A 22,538-nucleotide genomic window follows, 5' to 3' on the forward strand; every position below is an offset into this window, starting at 1 on the left:
TCTCAAAGGGTGCTCTCCAGAACACCATGGAAAACTCATTTGCTGTATAAGTTTGAAAACCCCTGCCCACAGGTCTCCCCTTGTGTATGAGCAATCAGCTCTACCATTCAGCCCAGGTGTGTGTTTGCTGAACCATCTGGAGGAAGCTGACGTGACATGAGCTGAAGGCAGAGGGTGAGTCCGAAGTGGGATCTTGGGACATGTATGAGAAGTTAGGCAAAAATAGGATAATTCCAGCCTTAATAACCTTAGATAATAGTTCACATTATTATTTAGTTAATAGGATTGTACCCACGTTAAATTGCTAATTTTTTTAAGAGGGGAAGTCTGACTCGGTCACCCAGGCTGGAGTGCAGTGGTGCAGTCATGGCTCACTGCTTTCTGGAACTCATGGGCTCCAGCAATCCTGCCTCAGCCTCCTAAGTGGGACCATAGGCACCCGCCACCATGCCAGGCTAGTTTCTTTGACTTTTCTCTAGAGACAGGGTCCACCTGTGTTTCCCAGGCTGGTCCCAGACTTCTAGACTCAAGTGAACCTGAACGTCCTGCCTCGACCTCTCAAATTGCTGGGATTACAGGTGTGAGCCACCACACCCAGTCTAAATTTCTTATGTGCCATGGGACTGCAAAACGTCATTATTAGGGGCAGCTGGAGGGAAGGTATAGGAGGCCACTGTAGTGCCTTTTCAATCTTTTATATCTAAAATAATTTCAACAGAAAACATTTATTTTAAAACATGAAGGGGTTAATCGTCTATGAGTTGAAAATACAAAGGCAGGCACACGGTGTTGTGGGAATTCAGAAAGCTGGTCACACGGCTGGGGGTGCTGGGAGGGGCTGGGCATGGTTGGCTTTGTGATCTGGGGGCTGGTGTGTTCCATCTGTGAAGGTCTTTCGAGCTGCACACTTTCTTAATCAATTTTCATAAGTTTAACAAAAAATAAAACGAGGACGTGAAGTTTGCTTGGGTTGTTAAGTCTCGGGAAGTTATCCAGCCATGAGCCCTGCCCCAGATGCTTCTAGAACCCTGGAGGGAAATGAGAATTTTCCAAGTAGAGGTGACAGAGGCAAGGCCCTGAGGTGGGAGCACGCTGCTGCTTGTCCCTAGCTGTAAAGGAGCCGTCCTGGTTGGAATCAGTGCTGGGTGCAGTGCAGGGCTGGCTGGAAGTCCATGTCCACATTGTGGCTCAGTGCGGTGAAAGCCAATCTCACCCCCTCCGCAGGGTGTTCCGCCTGCCAGCAGGTGGCCAGCTGGTCTTCCTGGGATACGGTGCCATTGTAGAAATTGGGTGCAAGTCTCTTGTCCGTAGACGGGGTGCCCTGTTGTAGTGGGATATCTCCCGGCCTCCCTCAGTCCTGATGGGCCTGGGCAGGGCCTGGTGTCAGGGTCCCCGCGGGCTTCTCGAGCTGGCCCTGTCCCACAGTCCCGGGGCTGTCCAGGACACATTCAGAAGGGACACGGACCCAGCAGCTCTGTTCGAAATCATAATGGGGGAACCAAGGGCCCCCTACATCCAGGTCCGTCGGGAGCCGGGGCATCGAGTTCCACTCCAGGAATCTCCAGGAACCCTGAGGTCTTCCCTGAGCCGGGACCGGGCTGGGCACATCCTGAGTGCCCACAGGGTAGGTATCTTCCCGGACAGCCACACCAGGACAAGATGTGGAAGAACGAGGTGCCCATGGTGGGGAAACTAACCAAATGGGCCGCTGGAACCGGACTGGTGGGCCTGGAGGGGTCTGCCTGTCCCCCTTGCAGTGGGTCATTCTGCCACTTGAAGTCAGCACAGGCCTCGGTGCCGAGGACCCTTGCTCGGGTTTGGCTGAAAGAAAAACAGACGTGGTCAGCGTCTCCACTGAGCCCATGTAGGCCTTTCCCGGCCAGGCCCCACCTGCCTGGGTCTCTGGAGTCCTCAGGATCTCTGTGTGGCCCCGTGGTCTGACACTGAGGACACGCCTGTAGTCTGCTGATCCCAGAGGGAGGGGTGTGTGCTGCCTGGCATGGGGAAGCTATCAGGGCATGACAGGTAGCTCCTAGGACTGTCCCCAGGGTTCGGACTGGCTGGGGGCTTCCTACCACACACCCTCGTCCCAGGGCTGTTGGGCCAGGGATACAGCCCCCAGTGAGAACTCAGGTGGGAGGGGACTTGGATGTCACCCAGCCCCTTGTCACCTCACATGGGGATCCATCTCCACAGTGGGTGATTGGACCTGGATGTGGGTCACCCTCTGCCTTCCTGGGCTGCCCAGTCCATGCCAGGACTGACCGTTCCCACATCTGGCTGAATTATTGGCTCTGGCTCTCGCCTGGGGTGCAGCCTGTGCCCTCTCCCTGAATGCTCTGGGGTCAGGGACACCCGATTCCCTTGTCTCCCTGGCTCAAGGCTTGTTGTCCTGGAAACCTTGAGATTGTTGTCCTGGAGGAGCGTGCAGGAGTGAGGGGCCTCTGCTGCTCTCTGAGGCTGTGGGTGCTTGCAGGGAGGGGCGTGGTTTCCCACAAATGGGTCTGGCTTCTTTAGTGCCCTTGATGGCCTTGTGATGGGGAGACAGAGACACTGTGGAATGTGGGAGGCGGCTTGTTGGAAGGTCTTGCCCACATCGCCCTCCTGCGGTCACAACACATCCAGTACACACGCACTGAGCGCCTGCCGTGAGGACCAGCGGGCCTCCTGTACTTTCTTAGAGTCCAGGAGGAAGAGGAGGAAGAAAAGGTGAAGAGGAAGGCCCAGGTAGTAGGGTTGCGGGTCTCGGGCACTCCCCTATTATTGACTGCCCCAGAGGGTGACATGGGGGGGGACATGGCACTGGAGCTCACCTGGGGGTGGCAGGTCCCCTTGCTTCCTTGTTAGTTTCTTTGTAGAGGCCCTAAGATGCTTGAGCACAGAGTCATCATCCAACTCCCAGGCGTGGAAGAACAGGTTCCGAAACCGTGCCCACAGGCCAGACCTGGATGTCTTCATGAGGCGCTCTAGGGACAGGGTGGACATCAGGTCAGGAGAGTTCCCTGGGAGGGGGCACAGCTGATACCCCGTGGCCACTTCCGTCTCCCACTAGGCGATGCGGGAATCTTTTGTGGCCACCCCACGGGTTTGGATGTGCACAGGAGACCGTGGCTGGGGGAAGTGGGTAGGGAAGTGCTCACGACATTCATCTGGGTCATGTGGGGGACGGGCTCGGTGTCACTGTGCCTTGTCCAGCCCACCTGGCCAGACCTCCCTCTGGGCCAGAACAGAGGATCATGAGGACAGTGTGAGGAAGCTGCCCTCGGGTAAGTCAGCGTCTGACCCCAGGGCTCCCCAGGCCCCACTGGGCACATGTAGACTTACTCCTCTTAACTTTAAAGGCAATGCTTGTCATCGGCATCAACACCTGTTCTCCTTCCAGCAAATACACGTCCCACAGGCGCAGGATGAGCCCAAGAGAGATCTGTGGGGATAGCAGGTGTGGGAGACTGTAGCCCTTCCAGGCTGGGGCTGGTAGCTCGAACTGAGCCCACTGGGGCTTCAGTCCCCAGAGTCAGTGACCTTCCCCATGAGGGTTTCCTGAGCCCTCCAGGACGCTGGGTCAGACAAGGTCTTGCAGCTCCTCATGGGGGACACTCATTGGACTGGGAGTGTGGCTCCTGGAGAGAGGGGCTTGCCCAGGGCTTGAGGCTTCCCTGATCCCTCCCAAGTCAGGTCTTGGCCCAGTCTGCCTATAAGGCTGGTCCTGAGCTCCAATCATTGCCCTGGGATGACCCCTCTTGGGCAGAGGGTTTGGTTTGGGTGTCCTGTGAGGCCTCCCCTGTGGGCGGAGCCTCCTGTGGGCTGTGGCTGAGCCAGACCCCCAGGCTGGGGAAGCAGGGCACTGCAGGGCAAGGAGGGTCCCTGAGCCAGGGTCTCCCTGTGCCTTCTTACCCCGTCATTCAACATCTGGAGAAGCCAGCCTAAGGAGGAATCCTGCGCGCAAAGACCTTCCTTGTCCTGGTGGGAGGAACAGAGGTGCTCAGGGCCCCCTGGGCTGCCCTAAAATCCTCCCTCTTCCAGGGCCTCTGAAGACCCTTCCCCTAGTGCAGAACACTGGGCGGTGTCCAGGGCTCCCCCCAACACCGGCCCCTTCCCACACTCCCGGTGGACACACTGCCCTTTGCCCTGGTCTGCGGGAGCTGGGCCCCCATCCCTGTGCCTCTGTCTCCTCCAGGGCAGGAAAGGAATCCAACTCCCAGCCCATGGAGAACCCGACGTCCCGGGTCAGGCCCTGGCTGGACTCAGCCAGTCACCAGCCCCACCAGGGGCTCCAGTCCCCGTTCCTCCAGCGCCACGGGAGGCAGAGTCTCTGGGGAAGAGCCCAAGCTTGCTCACCAGACGCCATAAACTCACCAGATGCCACCTGGTCTTGTGTTGTGACGTGGGGACCACATGCTCCTGATGGTCTTGGAGGCCCTGGACTGTCCCGCCATTTGGGCTGTGGAATCCTGAGAAGCCCCAAACCCATCAAGAAATCAGAGCCTTCCCCCAAGATGTGGAGCCATCAGCAGGAAGAGCTGGGCAGCTGGAGAGGCCCCCAAACCTCAAGGCCTTTCACGCTCCCATCTGGTGACCCACCATGCAGCCTTTGCCCTGGGGACGTGGGGCAGGAACATCCCCTGGAGCCTGGCTGGAGGTTCCCCTGGACACCTCCTGGACCAGGGTGCAAAAAGGGCAAACATGACTTGAGGCCACCACATGGCAACCAGAGCAGGGTGGGTGCTGGGCTCTTGGTCGTCTCCTGGAAGTGAGGTCAGACCAGGGGACACGGGTTGGGGAGATGCTGCCACCTGGGCTTGGTCGGCCCATTCATGGGCACCAAGGGCAGCAGGACTCTCAGGGATTGGAGAGTCAGCTACACAATCAGATCCAGAGGGCGTGGCAGCAGGACACAGAGGGTGGCCACGGGGAGGATGAGATGCCCTCCGCTGATGGGGATGAAAAGTGTCTGACTTGGGCTTTGGGGTCAGCCGCGGACTCCTGTGGGACCCTCAGCAGAGACATCCTAAAGACTCCCAAGGAGCTGGCCAAGGAAGGTGCCTTGGCTGAAAGCTGAGATCATCTGGCCATGGTGGCCGTCCCTGGGTCTGACTGCATGAGGTCCCTTGGGCACCTGTTCACCTACCCTGCAGTGAGTGCCTCTCCCTGGCCAGCAGCTGCACCAGTGCCCAGAATGCATCCTCCTCAGGCAGATAAAGGAGGAACAAGGCCGCGATGGGGCTCAGGTCCCTGCAATAGCCCACCTCCTGCAAAAGCCAGAGTCACCGTGGAAGGACATCACCTGGGAGGACTGAGGTCACCTGGGAGGACTCATGTCATTGGAGAGGGCAGAGGTGACTGGGGAGGCTTCCTCTGAAGAAGAGGCTTCCTCAGGATGCAAATTCATTTCATGACAAGAGCCAAGTCCATCAGGCACTTCAGCACCTTGTCCAAACTGTCTCCTGATGGCACCATCCCGCATGCGACCCTGCCAAGCTCCTGGGCTTTGGGGCAGCCCCAGGAGGAGGGCGTCATTTCTTGTTCTGAGAAGTGGTGGTCAGACCCAGGTGACACCAGGAGTCCAGGCCCCGACTCCTTTGTGTCTCAGCTTGACCCCTTGAGGCCACCCCCTTGCTTGGAGGTTTATGCCAGCAGTGAGCTGGAGTTCTACCTTCTATATCCTGGTGGGTCACAAATACTAATTTTAAAAGAAGCAGCGACACCCCCACCAGACACCCACTCCTGTGAACAGGGAAATACTGCTGGGAACATCACTGCCGGGAATACTCACCGGGTTATACTCCGAATATGCCAGGAGGATGTAGAATAGTTCCCGCTGCCTAGGAAACAGAGAAATGAGGCTTTTGTTTGTTTTGTGCAGATGCCGTAAGTTTCACTTTGTCTACAAAGCCTAACAACAAATCCCACTTTAGGTTCAGATGATTCACCAGATAAGCAGTGAGCTCTTCAGGGCCTTTGACTTTGGGGAAATGTTTCAGTAAAATCCACATCTGTGACATGCAGATAGCCCAGTTGTACAGTGACTTGCCTGATCCTTTTCACTCTGAATGATTTTCTTTATTTATTTTCAGTTTGCAGACACGCCAGTTCAGCCTTTGGGTGTACAGTTCCTCCACGGTTCTAAACCAATGGGCAGAGTCTCCTGGCGACTGCTCCAGCCCCTCCTGAAGCAACTCCTTCATCTTCCAAGTCTCCCGGGTGGCCCCTATGCACCCGGCGTCTCCCTGATCCCTCAGCCCCCGGCCACCCAGACTGCTTCTCAATCCCTATGGTTTGGCCTTTTCCAGAATGGCCCAGGAATGGGAATCCTATGTGGTAGCTTATTGGGACTGGCTTCTTTCCCTCAGCAAAATGCATCTAGGATCCACCCACGTTCGTGCGGGCATCACTGGCTCATTCCCTTTTCTCACTGTGGCTACCGTTTAAAGGGAGGACCAGCCTTGCTCTCCCTGTTCCCATGTTGAAGACTGTCCCCGAAGGCTCCTTGTGTGAGTGACGACGAAGCAAGCAGTGGACGTGGCATGCAGGTTTCATGTGCACATCAGTTTTCAAATCAGTGCGTTCAATATTTGTGATACTTTGGGGACACGTGGTTGAAGTGCATTGAGCTTTGTGAGTCACTGCCAAACTGGCTGCCAAAGTGGCTGTGCCATGTCCTGTTCCGAGCAGACCAGGATGACAGTTTCCAGGACCCCTAATTGCCCCAGCTTTTGGTGCTGTCAGTGTTGCCTGGAGAGGCTCATGGGCCCTCCATCCTGCCACCTTCCCGTGAGTCCTACCATGGGTCCCCGTGGGTCCGGGAGAGCACTTATCACCATTGTGCATGATTTTGTTTGCTGCCTTCTGTCTCCTCAGGATCCTCCTGGGTTCTGACCCCACATGTTCCAGTCTGGCCCAGGGCTTGGAACCAGGTGCTCAGTTCATGGTGCCGGCTGCTCCCTGGGTCAGGGGAGGTCTTGGCAGCTCTGTCATCCCCCCTAGGTGACCCTGGCCTCTTCTCCGGGGAAGCCCCCATCCCTTTCGTTCACTCCATCTCTGATGAGACCCTGTGGCTCCCATAGGCTTACTTGGTTCCGTATCGATCCCTGAAGAAGATGTGAGTCCTTAATGTCCTGCTCAAGTCCACATCGATCTGGTGGATGTGTTCAGATGACCTCTTGCCCTTCTCCTTCATGACCTGTAGGGCAGGGCCAAGAGGAGGAAGCAGCCTCAGAACGGATGGAAGGCTCCCTGCCCCAAATGGCAGTCAGCGCACAGTCAGCACTCCGGGAAGGAAGGAAAGCAGGAAGGTTTCCTTCTCCACAAAGCTGCTTTTTGGCTTGTTACTGAAGCCGGGGAGGGTCACCAGAGCCAAGTTTGTCTGTGGCGACTATGTCACCGTCCGTGCCCAGGATGTGCATCTGACCATCCTACCCACCCCCCAGCCTGGGCTTGATGCTCCCTCCAGCTGGAGACCTGAGCCCCTGACACGGCCTGTCCTGTTTGTTGTGCTCCGGCTGAGTGTACCTTGTATGTTCTGGGGTTTTTCGACTTGACTTCCTGTATGTTCAGCAGGACTGACCACACTTGGCCCCGGATGTTCATGGGAATGCCCTTATATACTCGATCTCTCAGCTGTGGGCAGAAAACAACCTGGTGTCACAGGCCACGGGGCTACCCCAGTGAGGACCAGAGCCCGAGGATTCTGGAAATGGTTGGTTTTGGCCCCATGATTCCTCGTTAGAGGTGACATTAAGCTGGGAGACAGTCTCCCTTCCCAGGACTGAAAGAGTGGATAGACACTCAGAGTCGGGACTCTGATCTGAACGTTCTCCTTCCTTTGGGTCACCAGGGCATCCCTAGCCTTGAGCTCCGGGTGGTCCCAGCCCTAGATTCAGAATCCCTCCCGGCAAGGTGACGCTTGCACAAATAGGCAGGCAAACCACCGACCAGGCCTGCAGTCCTCTGGGTGAGGACAGTGTGCCACCCGCCCTCTGAGAGGCTGACGGTGCCAGGCCACAGCCATGGGTGCCCATCCCCTGTCTCTGCAGAGTGGTTCCCGGGGCCTCTCCCTCCACACATTACCTTTTCACTGTTCTTATATGTCTCCCATTGTCCCAGCATTTCCATCCACTTGCTCTTTCGTGTTATCTCCCGCCGCATTTGCTGTCAAATGGGGAATGTTGGAGTTAGCGGAGCTGCCAGGCTTCCCAGAGCCGCCCGTGGATGCTGTATCTTGGGCTCTGGATCCCTGGTGGACCCAGCTGGAGAGAGCCAGGGAAGGGCAGACCCTAAGGGTTGAGAGCCTTTGAGCAAATGAGCGCCAGTGGGCTGGCTTTGGGACCCCGGGACGTGCCATCCTCAGGCCACAGACACACCAGTCTTAGGTCAGGTCCCAGCCTCTAGGTGGGGTCCTGACACAGGCGGGCAGCCACCCCCAAGCCACAGCTGTGGTTCTCACTTTGGAATCTTATCAAGCTGCCAAAGTTACAGCAACCTGGGGTCAGTTCCAGCAGGGAGTGCTGCCCCTCCCAGGGACATCGTGTTGCCCTCACCCGCCACCATCCAGGCCAGCTGCCTCCTCTGCCTCACTGACCACCCGCCCAGTCCCCACATCCCTGGTTCAGCCCCCTCCCCATGCATCAGGCTCTTACCTTCGCCTCCCGAGCAGTGGCAGGAGGCAGCTCTGTCTCACTGTAAGACAACCCAGGCAGAACTGAGGACCTGCACAGGGCCTGGAGCTCCCCGAGACTGGGACCCAATCCCCAGAAAGGACAGGCTCTGTCCCTATCCAGCTCAGCGCTCAGTCCAGGAAAAGACACAGGGAAGGGAGGACAAGGGCCTTCCTGTGGGGCTGACTCCCAGGAGGGGCAGGACCTGGGAGAAGAGGGAGTGCGGGGCCAGCCTGGCCGGGGTTACTGGGGCCCCTGGTGTGGGGGGTGGCCAGGCTGCACAATGGGGCTGCCCGTCCTGGACTGGAGGTGGTGCTTTCTGCTGGAGCTGAGAAAGGTCAGGCCTGAGGTGGGATGGGGGCTGCCCAGGGTGGGCGACTGGGCCCTGACAGGAGTCCCTCAGGGAGTGACCACATCACACCACCAGGGTCAAGGGAGCCTGCCCTGAGACCTGCCCGGTGTACTCCTGGTGTACCAGGGCCCCATCCCACTTAACAGCCCCAAGGCCCTTGCAGGTTCTGACTCCCAGTTTCCACCTGCCTCTCCCTGCACCTGACCCACACACCCTGCCTTTCAGAAGTGGCACGGCTCATCAGCTCCCTGCCACCCTACCTCCCCTGGGATCCTCTGTCCCTCCATCCTATGAACCCTAAGGGATGGACTCCTGGCTGGGCTCCTCTTACATGGCCCCAGGTCCTTTCCCAGCACCAGACCTAGCGTCTCTAGCCACAAGCCCTGCTGCCTCCCTGGCCTCACCATGAAATACCCAGAACGGGGCCCTGCCCATCTTCTCCCCCATTCTCCTAGGGCCACCGCTCCCATCGTTCCCATGCCTTTCCCCCTTCCCCATGGGGACAGTGAGGGCTGTAGCTCTAGGGAAATGAGGGAGGACAGGGGCAGGTGGGCCCTCAGAGACCTGCTGGACAACAGCCCTGAGGCTGGGCCAGGCGTCCCCTCACCCTGTAGCCACAACCCTTGGATTTCACTGGCGTTGTTTCCAAGTAGACATGGCCAGACCCTCAGGCTACCCCGCTTCTCTTGTGCTAACTTGGGGACAGAACTGCTGAGAGTCCAGGGACCTGACCTAGCCCAGTCTCCATTCCCACCCACTCCCTAGATGGGCCCCGCCCCTCTGGCCTAACAGCAACCTCGGGCTGGACCTGCAGGGGAGTCAGGGAGGAGTTCTGACCCTGGAAAGCAGGTTGGCCTGACCCAGCGAGGCAGTCCTGCCTCAGAAAGGCCTTTCTGAAAGCAAACCCATCCCTGAGCTGAGACAGGTGCTTCAGGGGTGAGGGGAGCACAGAGGACTCACTGCACAATCCCAAAGCGATCAATGTTGTTGTAGATTCCAACAGGCTCAGGCCCCATGTCCTCTGGCAGCCCGGCTCGGTGTCCCTGTAACCCAGAGGGAGGCTTGGTGAGGGGTCCAAGGCAAAGGGTGCAAGGGCCTGGGGGTAGTGGCCACCCGTGCCCACTCTGTGCTCCTAGGGAGCCCAGGACCCTTTGACCAGGGCGCACTGGAAGAGGCCTCCCTCCAAGGAGCAGACCGACCTGTACCTTCTCATAGTTCATGATGATATTCTCTCGCTCCTGTGCCCACAAACTATCTGCATCCTCTATGATTACCATCCTGTGAGACAAAAATCATCTAAAAGTTACATTGTACTTGAGAGCTTCGGAGAACACCTGAACCGTTCCCGCCAGGCTCCCAGATGATGGCTGGCCGTGTAACCCCGACTCCATCACCTTCCCCAGTTAAAAAGGTGCCAGACTTAGTGTCCCACACCTGCAGGAGTCTCTGGATTCCCCAGTCCCAAGCAGGGGTGGGCATCATCCCAAGCACTTGAGGACAGTGGGACCTGGACAGAGAATCCCATCGTCCCCAACTGCCGTGAAATGGGGACACACCTGCCCCAGCAGGTTGAATAGTGTCCACCTGCCAAGGGTGAAGGGCCCATGATGGGCTATTCCAGGGATGTGGAGGGAGACTGGGGTCAGTGACCAGAGGTCTCTGTACAATCGGCCTCCTGGGATGCTCAGGGACCACAGAGATGTCCAGTTTTCTACAGGGAACAAGATCTCTCCTGACTGCTCTGTTCTTCTCCGCTCATCACTTTGGCTCCCGTGGCCGTTGAGTCTGAACAGTGAAGCCACTTTAGGAATAATGCCAGTTGAGCAGGAGGGTGTTCGGTTTGGGGGATGAAAATGATCTATTGTGCTAGGGGAACCCCTCACTCGGGGAGGGACTGGACTCCACCATTCTGAGCTGTCCCTACAGGAGGGGGCTTCATTTTCCCAGGTCGCTGAGGAAGGACAGTGAGTCCTTGGTCCCAGAGAACACCTGGATGGACCGTCCCTCCTGGGAACACTTGGGGCAAAAGGAGGGCGAGGCCTCGAAAGGACCAGACAGAGTAAGAAATATGTGGAGAGAACCCCAGTGCCCGGACCCCTTTGAACAGAAGAGAAGATAGTCTCCCCCCAGCCAGCCCTCCAGGGCTCCTTCATTTTCCACAGCTACCCAAGGACAGAAGGTTCCCCAGGACAAGGGACCATGTGTGTTCAGTGAGGCCCACAGCCACCATCAGGACCCAGCTTAGGGCACAGAGGTGTTCTGAGGACCCTCCTATTCCCCCCACCCACAGTGGATCTATCCCAGTGGCTTTGCCAGGGCCAGGCTCTGCCCCATCAGGATGGGAAACCTGGGAAGACTTGGGATCTAGGGCAGGGAGGTCACAGGGTTCAGGCCTGAATTCCAGCACAGCGTACGGCAGGGCTGAGAGCAAAACCCAGGGTCCTGTCTGGATTCCCAGGCCGGTAACCACCTCTCTGACCCCAGACGTCTCACCTGTCGAATGGGTACACTAGGGAACAGCACTCACTCTATGAAGCCACCATGAGGACGAAAGAGCCAATCGTCTACACGGGCAGTGTAGAACGGGCGACCGGTGAGTGCTCAGGGATGACCCTCCTCGGTAGCTGCGCAGAGGCCAACACCACCCACAGCATAGCCACTGTCCCCAAGTCAGCCTGGAGGGAAGAGAGCAGGTCGCACTCACCTGATTCCGATGAATCAGTTGGCCTGCGTTATGCCTCTCAGGTAGAAAACCTTTGAGTCCACAAAACTGGTCCCAGATACCACCGTGCGTGTGTAGCTGATACCACTGTGCGTGGGTAACTGCCGTAGAACACAGAGGCAGGCCGGAGAGCGGATTGGTGCTAAGCACCAGTGACATTCTGAGGTCATGGCACGCATCACAGTGGGGCCTTGCCCGGGTCAGCAGGGCCCAGAGTCAGGGTCCTCCGCTGCCTGAGGTGGCCACATGCCTGCCTGCAATGTGTTTGTGTGCATGTTTGCCCACCTGTACATGGGTAAACACATCTGTGCACATGTGTGTGCCTTCTCTGGCCAGGTCTGGCTGCCCCATTGATGTGTGCACCCAGTTCCTCATCACTGTCACCCCCAAGGCCCAGGACCAGTATCAGAGCATCCACGGGTGTTCCCTCACCTCAGCCCTCCTCGCCCAGGGTGGTGTGGGATACACATAAGGATGGAGGGAAGTGACCACTACTGTTGAATCTCAGAATACAAATGCTACTACTATTACTTAATGGTATTTTCGTGTCTCTAATGGTATCTTTTTTTAAATTTCTGATATTTTAACTGGGTATTTCTCACCATGACCCTTGAATGTTCTAGCTAGAGGATCCTGTGGGGAAAGTGCCAGGCACACAGTAGGGCCTCACTCTATTCCAGACATGTTATCTAAAATCTGGTTCATCTGTCCTTCCTGCCAGGGCCTAGGGGATGCCAAATTCCAGGGTCCAGAAAGAGCTTGGGATAAAATGAAGCTTCAAGGGGTGAACTTTGACCTGGACTCAGTCTGCCTGTGCCATTCAAACGGAGTCTCAAGTCCCAAGATAGGGCGTCCAGATGCCTCAATGCAGGGACCTCTGATCGACAGCTGCTCCCCTGTACTCATTAGCAACCTCACCCACCCTACTCTCAAAGCACACTTGGCCCTCATATCCGGGAGCTCTGCATCTGTGGATTCAGCAACAGCAGATGGAAAATATTCAGAAAATAAATTGCATGGTTATGTCTCTACTGAACATGTGCAGACTTTGTTCTTGTCATCATTCCCTAAAGAATACAGTATCACAACCATTTATGTAGCATCTGCATTGTATTACATATCACAAATAATCTAGTAATGGTCTAATGTCTACTGGAGGATGTGCATAGCTTTTATGTAAATACTAGGACATGTTATATCAGGGACTTGAGCATCCATGGATTTTGGCATCCCCGGGACCCTAGAACTAATCCTCCATGGATACCAAGGGACAATTGTATAAACTCACTCAGGAAGGCTGCTCATTGGAGGAAGGGCCCAGGTCAGTACAGACAGGGACATCATCCCTGGACTACTGTCCATCCATCCAACCATCCATTCATCCATTGCCACCACCCTCTAGTGCTGTCCCAGTGACAACCCTAGCAAGTGGAGACATTTAAAAAGACCGGCCCGGCCGGGCGCGGTGGGTCAAGCCCGTAATCCCAGCACTTTGGGAGGCTGAGGCGGGTGTATCACGAGGTCAGGAGATCGAGACCATCCTGGCTAACATGGTGAAACCCCGTCTCTACTAAAAATACAAAAAACTAGCCGGGCGTGGTGGCGGGCGCCTGTATTCCCAGCTACTCGGAGGCTGAGGCAGGAGAATGGCGTGAACCTGGGAGGTGGAGCTTGCAGTGAGCCGAAATCGCGCCACTGCACTCCAGCCTGGGTGACACAGCGCGAGACTCCGTCTCAAAAAAAGAAAAAAAAAAAAAGACCGGCCCACGTTGTCCAGCTTTGAGGTCTTGGAAGAAGTTGCACCAGTGTGAGAATAGGGGGTCAGTTTCCTCCAGGATCCAAAGAGCATATCAGGGCCCCTTGGGATGAGGAAAGGGGCGCGGCCTCTCCAGCAGCCACACGGGCTGCAGTAGGATGGGGCTGGGGCTGGCCCTGTTTATCACTTGGCCCTCATCATGGGAACAGAAAGACCAGGAGGCAGAGGAGGAACATGGGGCAGCTGGTTGCCTAAGCAGAAGGCACCTTAGGGAAGGGGTTTTAGTTTGTTTTCACACAGCTGTAAAGAAATACTTGAGGCTGGGCGTGGTGGCTCACACGTGTAATCTCAGTACTTTGGGAGGCCGAGGCGGGTGGATCACCTGAGGTCAGGAGTTCAAGACCAGCCTGGCCAACATGGTGAAACCCCGTCTCAACTAAAAATACAAAAAAAGTTAGCTGGGCGTGGTGGCGGGCACCTGTCATCCCACCTACTTTGGGAGGCTGAGGCAGGAGAATCCCTTGAACCTGGGTGGCAGAGGTTGCAGTGAGCCTAGATGGTGCCATTGCACTCCAGCCTCGGTGACAAGATTGAAACTCTGTTAAAAAAAAAAATAATAATAAATACTTGAGACTGAGTAGTTTATAAAGGAAAGAGGTTTAATTGACTCACAGTTCAGGGAATTACAATTATGGCAGAAGGCGAAGGGGAAGCAGACACCTTCTTCACAAGGCGGCAGGAGGGAGTGAATGGAGAACAAGGAAGTGCCGCACTTTGAAACCATCAGCTCTCCTGAGGACTCCCTCACTCTCAGGGGAGCAGCACGGGGGAAACTATCTCCAGATCCAATCACCTCCCACCAGGTTCCTCCCTTGACACAGGAGGGATGAGTTTTGGGTGGGGACACAGATCCAAACCTATCAGGGTCTCAGCCTGTCTTGCAGCTCCCCGGGGCTGAGGCTGAGTACAGATCTGCTGGCCATGCTCTACAGCACCGGGGGCTCTACCTGTGCGCCCCCATCTGCTGCTTCCTGGGGTGGTGGCTGCTTCCTCAAGAAGAGGTTGGATCTGCTCTCCTACCCACCCCTCTCCAGGACCTTGTGGTGCCCTGGCCACATCCTCCCAGGGTAAGGGCAGGAAACTGGGCTCCTTGCCCTTCTTGTTGCTTGGGTGACCATCCTGGGGTCATTTGTAGGCCCCATCACTGTTCCTCCTTCTAAATGGAGAGCATTTTGGCAAATCTTCCCAGTAGAGGCCGGGGGCTCATCCCTGTTATTTGTTCTAGCTTGGTAAAGCCAGGTGAAGACATCTGGGCAAGCAGAAAGTAGAGTGGCCCCTAGGAAGGGTGGGTGGAGGGTACTAGCCTTTGGGCTTCCCTGGATCAGCGTGTGAGGGGGCAAGATTATCAGCAAGTAGGGTTGTCAGGGCTAACATCAGGAGGCAGTAATAATGCTGGTTAGGGGACGGCGGTGTGGCTGGCTTGGTGTGGGGCATGAGAGCCAAGGTTTGTCAGCTGACAGAGAGGTCCCTGACCCATGGACTAGCGGCTGCGGAACCCAGTGGTTACCCTTAGTTCCTGGATCCTGGGAGACTTCTGGAACCTGGGCCTGGGGCAGCCTAGGGGTGGAGGTGGTGGGTGACATGGGTAGGGGTCTCTGCCTCTCTCTTTCAGTAAGAGGGAGAACCAAGAAAGGCACTGAAGCATGGTCTGCAGAGAAGGCACTTGTGCAATCACCAGGAGAATGAGGGGCCTGAGTTGTCTTCATTTCTCCTAAAAACATGCATTCTCTCCCAGGACACCCTGGTGAGGGCATGAAGCACAGGGTGTGTGTGTGTCTGTGTGTGTGTGTATGGAGGTATATGCATGCGTATGTAGGTATGTAAGTGCATGTGTGTGCGCAGGTTTGTGCATAGGAATGTATTTATGTATGTGCATGTATGTGCGTGTGTGGGCGTGTGTGTGTGTGCGTGTGTGTGTGTTGCAGGGCTTTACAGTGGACAGGATGTGGGAAGACAGCTGCAGTTCCAAGCTGCAAGTTTTTCTGATAGAATGGTTAAGATTCCCTGGACCACAGAAAGAGTGTTTCATTTGCACCCATTTTTATTAGCATTTAAATCTGCATTATTTGTAGCAGGTAAACCTTATGTTGCTTAACTATTTTTAGAAACATTTACACCAGCGGTCCCCAAACTTTTTGGCACCAGAGACCAGGTTTCTTGAAGACAACTCTTCCATGGACCTGGGAGAAGGGGAAGGGATGATGCGGAGATGATTCAAACCCATTACATTTATTGTGTGCTTTATTTCTATTATTATTTCACATATATTTCTATTATTATTTCATTCCATCTCTCCACCATCTGTGGGCTAACAGGCTGTGTTAGTTTTCTAGGGCTGTTTTACAGGACCACAGACTGGGCACCCTCAACAACAGAATCTTACTGTCTCACAATCCTAGAGACCATGAGTCCACCATCAAGGTGTCAGCAGGGTGGGTCCCACTGAGGCTGTGCAGGAAGGCTCCGTTCCAGCCTGTCTCTTGCTGTGTGGGTGGCCATCTTCTCCCTGTGACTCTTGGTTAAAGGTGACTCTGGTACGGGCTCAGAAGAGGAGAGCTGGACAGAATGTCGGTAGCATATGGAGGGGGTCAGGCCTGGTGTCTCATGCCTGGAATCTTAGGACTTTGGGAGGCCAAGACGGGAGGATCACTTGAGGATGAGACTTCAAGACCAACCTGGCCAACATAGGAAGACTCAGTCTCTTAAAAAAATAAAAATATGGAAGGGAAAAATCATCCAGATGAAGTCTCAGATGGCAATGAAAAACACGTTATTGGAAACTGGAGGAAAGGTGATGCTTGTCATAAAGTGACAAAGAACTTGGCTGCATTGTGCTCCTAGTGTTTTCTGGAAGGCAGAGCTTGTGAGTGATGAACCTGAAATTTGGCAGAAGAAATATCTAAGGAAAGTATTGAAGGAGCAGCTTCATTCTCTTGAATGTTTCTAGGAAAATGAAAGAAAAGAAGAATGATTTAGAGACAGAATTTATAATCAAAAGGGAGGCAGAACTTAAAAACTTGGGAAGGTTCTAGCCTTCTCAGCCTGTCCATATTGAACAGAGAAGAAAGTGTGTTTGGGAGAGAACATGAGGGTGTGGGTCAGGAGGCCTGCATGGATCAGGGCTGTGATCTTCACCAGGACAATGGAAGAGGGACCCTGAAGGCAGTTTGTAGATCGCTCAGACTGCACTCTCATCACAGGCCTATGGTGCCAGGGCACTGACAGCAGTACGGTTTCCAAGGAAGGCCCTGGGGCGCCCTGAGGACCTTGGGGCTTGCTGCCCAGCACTCCCTGACGTCACTGGTCCCCACATTCTGGTGTGGCACTCCTTGACTCCTCCAAGTGTTGCTTAATGGGCTCCTGCCCAGGGGAGAAGTGATGTCCCCCCTCCAGGGGACACAGGCAGAAAACCCTTCGGCAGCATCCATGTGGTGCTAATTCTGCAGGTGTACAGATTTTGCTTTTCTCTTATAGAAATGGTGGAGTCAATGAAGAAAGTAGCAGGGATGGATGTGGAGCTGACAGCTGAAGAAAGAAACCTCCTCTCTGTTACATTTAAGAATGTGATTGGAGCTAGAAGAGCCTCCTGGAGAAGAATCAGCAGCCTTGAACAGAAAGAAGGAAACAAGGGAGGAGAAGACAAGCTAAAAGTGTTTCGGAAATAGCGGGAAATGGTGAGACTGTTGTACAATAGTCCCCCTTATCCGCAGTTTTAGTTACCAGTGGTACAGTACAATAAGATATTTTGAGAGAAAAAGAGATTATGTTCATATAACTTCTATTAGTGTATGTTACAGTTGTTCTGGTATTAATCTTTTACTGTGCCTGGTTTATAAATTAAACTTCACCAAGACTGGTATGTATAGAACAAAACATAGTATATATCAGGCTTGGTATTATCCATGGTTTCAGCATATCCACTCGGGGGTCTCAGAATGGATCCCTCTCAGATAAAAGGGAACTATTGTATTTTCAAGAAAAATGATGAGTGGTTTGGGTTAACTTTGTCCCATTCTTCTTTTTATTGAAAGACTCAGGTTTATTTTTAAATCCAATATCGTATTTTTTAATCTTTGGGTTTTATACAACAGAAATTATCTGGGGGAAGGAGGTTGCTGTTACCTGAATATGTCCTAATTTTTGCCTTTTATTTTTATGGTTTTAGAAAATGTCTCTGAAAAGGGAGGCTTGTTTCTTTCGAGTGTCTGGCTTAGTTCTCAGGCTTATGTCTCTCAGTAATTTGGCCATAGGGATTGGCATTTGAGGTCACAGCCTAGTGCTCAGATGACTGCATATATAGTACACATTTTATATCTTGGAAGATTTTTGTCTTTTGGTCATGTAGATTAGGCTACAGAATATTTCAGGGCAAAGGCGAATATCTTTTTCTCCTGGAAGCTGCAGTAGTGGGCAAAAAAGTGAGATCCTGTCCCTAAAAATAAAGTTGTAAGCTGGGATTGATGTTACCACTACCATGAAATATTTTGGGTCAAAGAATTTCGATGACCAATAGACAAGTTTTGTGTCCCAGAGGAATGAGGAAGTGAGAAAGCTGAAAGAGGTGAAGAAAGAAGTCCATGAGCTACACTGTGGGACTTGGGCTAGCTACGAAAGGGAGCAGGAAGCAAAGAGAGCAACTGATACTTTGGGAGAAGATGTAAAAAGTTCAAGTCTGGATGTCTTAGATGAGAAACATGCAAAAGAAAGAAAGAAGGAAGGAAGGGAGGAAGGAAGGAAGACAGGAGGAAAGGAGGAAGGAAGGAAGGAAGGAAGGAAGGAAGGAAGGAAGGAAGGAAGGAAGGAAGGAAGGAAGGAAGGAAGGAAGGAAGGAAAGGAAGGAAGGACAGAAAGAAAGAAGAAAGAAGAAAGAAAGGAAGGAAAGGAAGGAAGGAAGGGAGGGAAGGAAGGAAGGAAAGGAAGGAAGGAAGGGAAGGAAGGAAGGAAAGGAAGGAAGGAAGGAAGGAAAAGAAAGAAAGAGAGAAAGAGTGTAGATGTCTTGATGAGTCCCTAAATAGAAACAAGAAGAGAAAAGGAACTAAAAGACGAAGCCATGGGCCAAGAGTGGAGCATTACAATGTAAGACTTCTAGGATGGAGCAGCACAGTTAGGGATACGGACAAGTGCAAGTCTTGGAGTAGAAAGCACAGAACTCTGTTGACTGGAATGTGGCCACACCATACCTTGGTGTGATCTCAGGTATTGGATAGGTTGGCTGAATGTGGGAGAGGGGCCTAGAGATCTATTGATGACAGAAACTGAGAAATAGAATGTAGAATATCGGCTTGTAAGGAGGAAGGGTTTGGAGTAACAGGAGAGGAGTCACTGAGTATGTGAAGAGCTAGGAGAACATGGAAACCTTTCGTCTCCTACAGCAGTCTCTATTTGAAAAGCCATCAGGGAGATAGTTGATTCAGAAAATAGTTTTGCTTAGCTAAGATAAGGATGCAATTACGGAAGAAAGGGTGAGCGAATGTTTTACAGTGGAAAGGAGGTTCCAGGAGCGTGAGAGGAACCTAGAAAGGTCCAACAGTAGTGCCAAGAGTTCATAGAAAATAGGAAGCAAGCGGCCGGGCACAGTGACTCACGCCTGTAATCCCAGCACTTTGGGAGGCCGAAGCTGGTGGATCACGGGGACAGGAGATCAAGACCATCCTGGCTAACATGGTGAAACCCCGTCTGTACTAAAAATAGAAAAAAAAATTAGCCAGGCATGTTGGTGGGTGCCTGTAGTCCCAGCTACTCAGGAGGCTGAGGCAGGAGAATGGCATGAACCCAGGAGGCAGAGCTTGCAGTGAGCCGAGTTCACACCACTGCATTCCAGCCTGAGGGACAAAGTGAGACTCCATCTCAAAAAAAAAAAGGAAAAAAAATACGAAGCAAGCTGGGTATATGCGTTTAGAGGTGCTGTACATTTTCAGCATTATAAATAAATGAGTGACAATAGTTTTTTGGTCCATAGATTTTTGGTAGACTAGTTTTGGATCTCTTCCACTAAAGGGATTGCTTGTTGAACGTTGTTAGGAATGTAAGTACTGAAGGCAAACTGCATGGGTTTGAATTTTATTCTGTCCCTTGCACCCTGTCTGAGTTCAAATCCGAGTTCAAATCCTAGCTCTGCTTATTAAGTTCTTTTAAGGGGATGATCTTTGAGCAAATGTTGAGCTTCTGTTTTCCCAAGTAAATGGACACAATAGTTGCTACCTTGTGAAGGATTCGTGTAATTTACCAGCATTTACCAAGTAGCATCGGTGTTCAGTTTTAGTCGTTGGTGATTCTGTAGTTGGATTGTGAGGGGGTGCTGGGGTGGGAGGTGGTGTGTGCCTGTAGCACTTAATTGCAGGCAGAAAAGAAAAGATACTTTTGATAACCCAGAGGCAGCTTTTCTCTGCTTTTGTGTCAAAAGAGAAGAAGGGAGTTTGGAGTGGGGTAGGAATTCCCTTTAATACAAGCTCTCTTCCACAAAACCAGAGGTAGATAGAATGTGTAATAATTCACAGAATTTCTAGACTGAAACACTCTGATTTTTTAAAATTTATTTTTTATTTTTCAGGTTGAGACAGCTAAAGTTAATCTGTGGGGACGTTTTGGATGCACTGGACAGCAAGTTTTTCTATTACAAAATGTAGGTTCTATACTAGAAAGGAAAATGTAAGATTAAAAGTTGGCCTTTTTAGAATCATGACTTTCTTCTATGTAGGTTTCCAACTTTTATTTAAAAATAATTGTTTAATGTTAGAAGGATAGTTGATGTTGGAATAAAAAGATGGTCAGGCTATTATAAAAATGCATTAGCTTTTGCTTTAGTTATTTATATTCTTTTGCTTTCATGGGACCTATCTCATTTCCCTCCCCCAAACGGCCACACATTGCACAGTGCTGGCTGAATGTTTCATGCAGAAAGTTTATTTTATGATTAATACACTTGTGCCACTTCTTGGAACCACTTGCTTGTTTAATTCTAGTCTATCAAGTGATAATTTTGTTGATATTTAGAGGTTCCTCACGTAATTTCGGTGGGATTTTTGGTTATATTTAATAAGGAAAATAATATGAAATGTCTCACCAAAAAAAAAAAAGAAACAAAGTCAATTATTCCTGAGAGTGTTTAAAATTATTGAAGTACACTTGTTAATTGTTAGTGTAGAACCTACATTTCATAATAGAAAACCTTGGACTTGCCAGTGGTAGCTGCTGGAATGAGGTGTCTGTTCAGTACATCCAGAACGTCGCCTCAGATTAACTTTACCTCAGTCTTAACCTGAAAAAATAAAAATAAATTTTAAAAAATCAGATTGTTGAAATCTAGAAATTCTGTAAATTATTACACATTCTATCTACCTCTGATTTTGAGGAAGAGAGCTTAGTATTGAACAGAACTCCTTTCCCTCTCTCAACTCCCTTCTTCCCTTTTGACACAAAAGCAGGGAAAAGCTGCCTCTAGGTTATCAAAAGTATTTTTCCTTTCCGCATGCAATTATGTGCTAAACACACACACACACCACCCCCCACCCCAACACCCCCTCACAGTCCAAATACAGAATCACCAATGACTAAAACTGAACACTGATGCTACTTGGTAAACGCTGGTCAATTACATGAATCCTTCACAAGGTAGCAACTATTGTATCCATTTACTTGGGAAAACAGGAGCTAAGACGTTTGCTCAAAGATCATCACCTTAAAAGAACTTAATAAGTAGAGCTAGGATTTGAAGCCAGGCAGGGTGCAAGGGACAGAACAAAATTCAAACCCAGGCAGTTTGCTTTCAGTGCTTACAGTCCTAACAATGTTCAACAGGCAATCCCTTTAGTGGAAGAGATCCAAAACTAGGTAAGATACCACAATCTATGGACCAAAGAAACTTTTCATCTCTATTCATTTATAATGCTGAAAACGTACACCACCTCTAACGGCACATACCCAGTTAGCTTCCTTTTTTTTTTTTTTTTTTTTTTTGAGATGGAGTCTCGCTCTGTTGCCCAGGCTGGAGTGCAGTGGCAAGACCTCGGCTCACTGCAACCTCCACCTCCCAGGTTCACGCCATTCTCCTGCCTCAGCCTCCGGAGTAGTTAGGACTACAGGAGCCTGCCTCCACGCCTGGCTAATTTTTTTTCTATTTTTAGTAGAGACGAGGTTTCACCGTGTTAGCCAGGATGGTCTCAATCTCCTGACCTCGTGATCTGCCCATCTTGCCCTCCAAAAGTGTTGGGATTACAGGCGTGAGCCACCGCGCCCTGCCTTTTTTTTTTTTTTTTTTTTTTTTTTTTTTTTTTTTTTGGTATTTTTGTTTGTTTGCTTGTTTTTGAGACCGAGTCTCTCTCTGTCGCCCAGGTTGGGGCACAGTGGCGCCATCTCCGCTCACTGCAAGCTCTGCTTCCTGGGTTCCTGCCATTCTCCTGCCTTAGCCTCTCTAGTAGCTGGGACTACAGGCTCCTGCCACTACGACCTGCTACTTTTTTTATTTTTTTTTTTATTTTTAGTGCAGACAGGGTTTCACCGTGTCAGCCAGATGGGTCTCAATCTCCTGACCTCGTGATCAGCCTCCGTCGACTTTCCAAAGTGCTGGGATTGTAGGTGTGAGCCACCATGGTCGACCTACTCATTGATTTTTAAACAGAACAGAACGTATCAGAGTGGGACATGCAAGGGGAAGAATGATTTAATGAAGTTTTTTCACATACCGTGTGTGTATATACATATAGAAAATGGTTCTTATTGTAGATCTTGCTCCAAAAACTTTGGTAGCCATCATTCTAGTGCAGCGGTTCTCAATTAGAGGTGATTTTGTCCTTCAGAGGACATTTGACAATGTTGAGAGTTACTTTTGACTGTCACAGCTTGGAGGGTGCCACTGACATCGAGTGGGGTGGAGACTAGGATGCTGTGACCATTCTACTACGCACAGGACAGTCCCCACAACGAAGGATGATTCTGCCCAAACTGTCAATAGCGCTGCTGTTGAGAAGCTGATTCTAGTGGAAGAGACAGGCGTGT

At 52.0% G+C, this 22,538-nt stretch overlaps 1 protein-coding gene across 1 annotated transcript; it reads right to left on the reverse strand.

Annotated features, from left to right (window-relative positions):
* Positions 1-708: 708 nt before the first annotated feature.
* On the reverse strand, positions 709-10,283 carry LOC139359544 (TBC1 domain family member 3B-like). The gene is made up of 13 exons (XM_071082661.1): positions 10,212-10,283; positions 9,967-10,049; positions 8,637-8,676; positions 8,063-8,148; positions 7,510-7,612; positions 7,071-7,180; positions 5,774-5,822; positions 5,129-5,249; positions 4,357-4,451; positions 3,895-3,960; positions 3,325-3,424; positions 2,814-2,966; positions 709-1,821 (listed from the first exon to the last, which is right to left on the reverse strand). Exons 1-13 carry the CDS (start codon positions 10,281-10,283, stop codon positions 1,352-1,354), a joined length of 1,548 nt encoding a protein of 515 aa, XP_070938762.1. The 3' UTR covers positions 709-1,351.
* Between the last annotated feature and the right edge of the window lie 12,255 nt (positions 10,284-22,538).

Source organism: Macaca nemestrina, chromosome 17 (assembly GCF_043159975.1).
Source record: "Macaca nemestrina isolate mMacNem1 chromosome 17, mMacNem.hap1, whole genome shotgun sequence".
In the NCBI taxonomy this organism is placed as follows: Eukaryota; Metazoa; Chordata; class Mammalia; order Primates; family Cercopithecidae; genus Macaca; species Macaca nemestrina.

Excerpts from the sequence above, each read along its gene's own strand:
- LOC139359544 (XM_071082661.1), bottom strand. The coding sequence starts at position 10,283 with ATGGTAATCATAGAGGATGCAGATAGTTTGTGGGCACAGGAGCGAGAG. Across the intron at positions 8,149-8,636 it reads CCACTGCTCGGGAGGCGAAG|CAAATGCGGCGGGAGATAAC; the intron begins GTAAGAGCCTGA and ends CCCATTTGACAG. Across the intron at positions 5,250-5,773 it reads CATATTCGGAGTATAACCCG|GAGGTGGGCTATTGCAGGGA; the intron begins GTGAGTATTCCC and ends TGGCTTTTGCAG.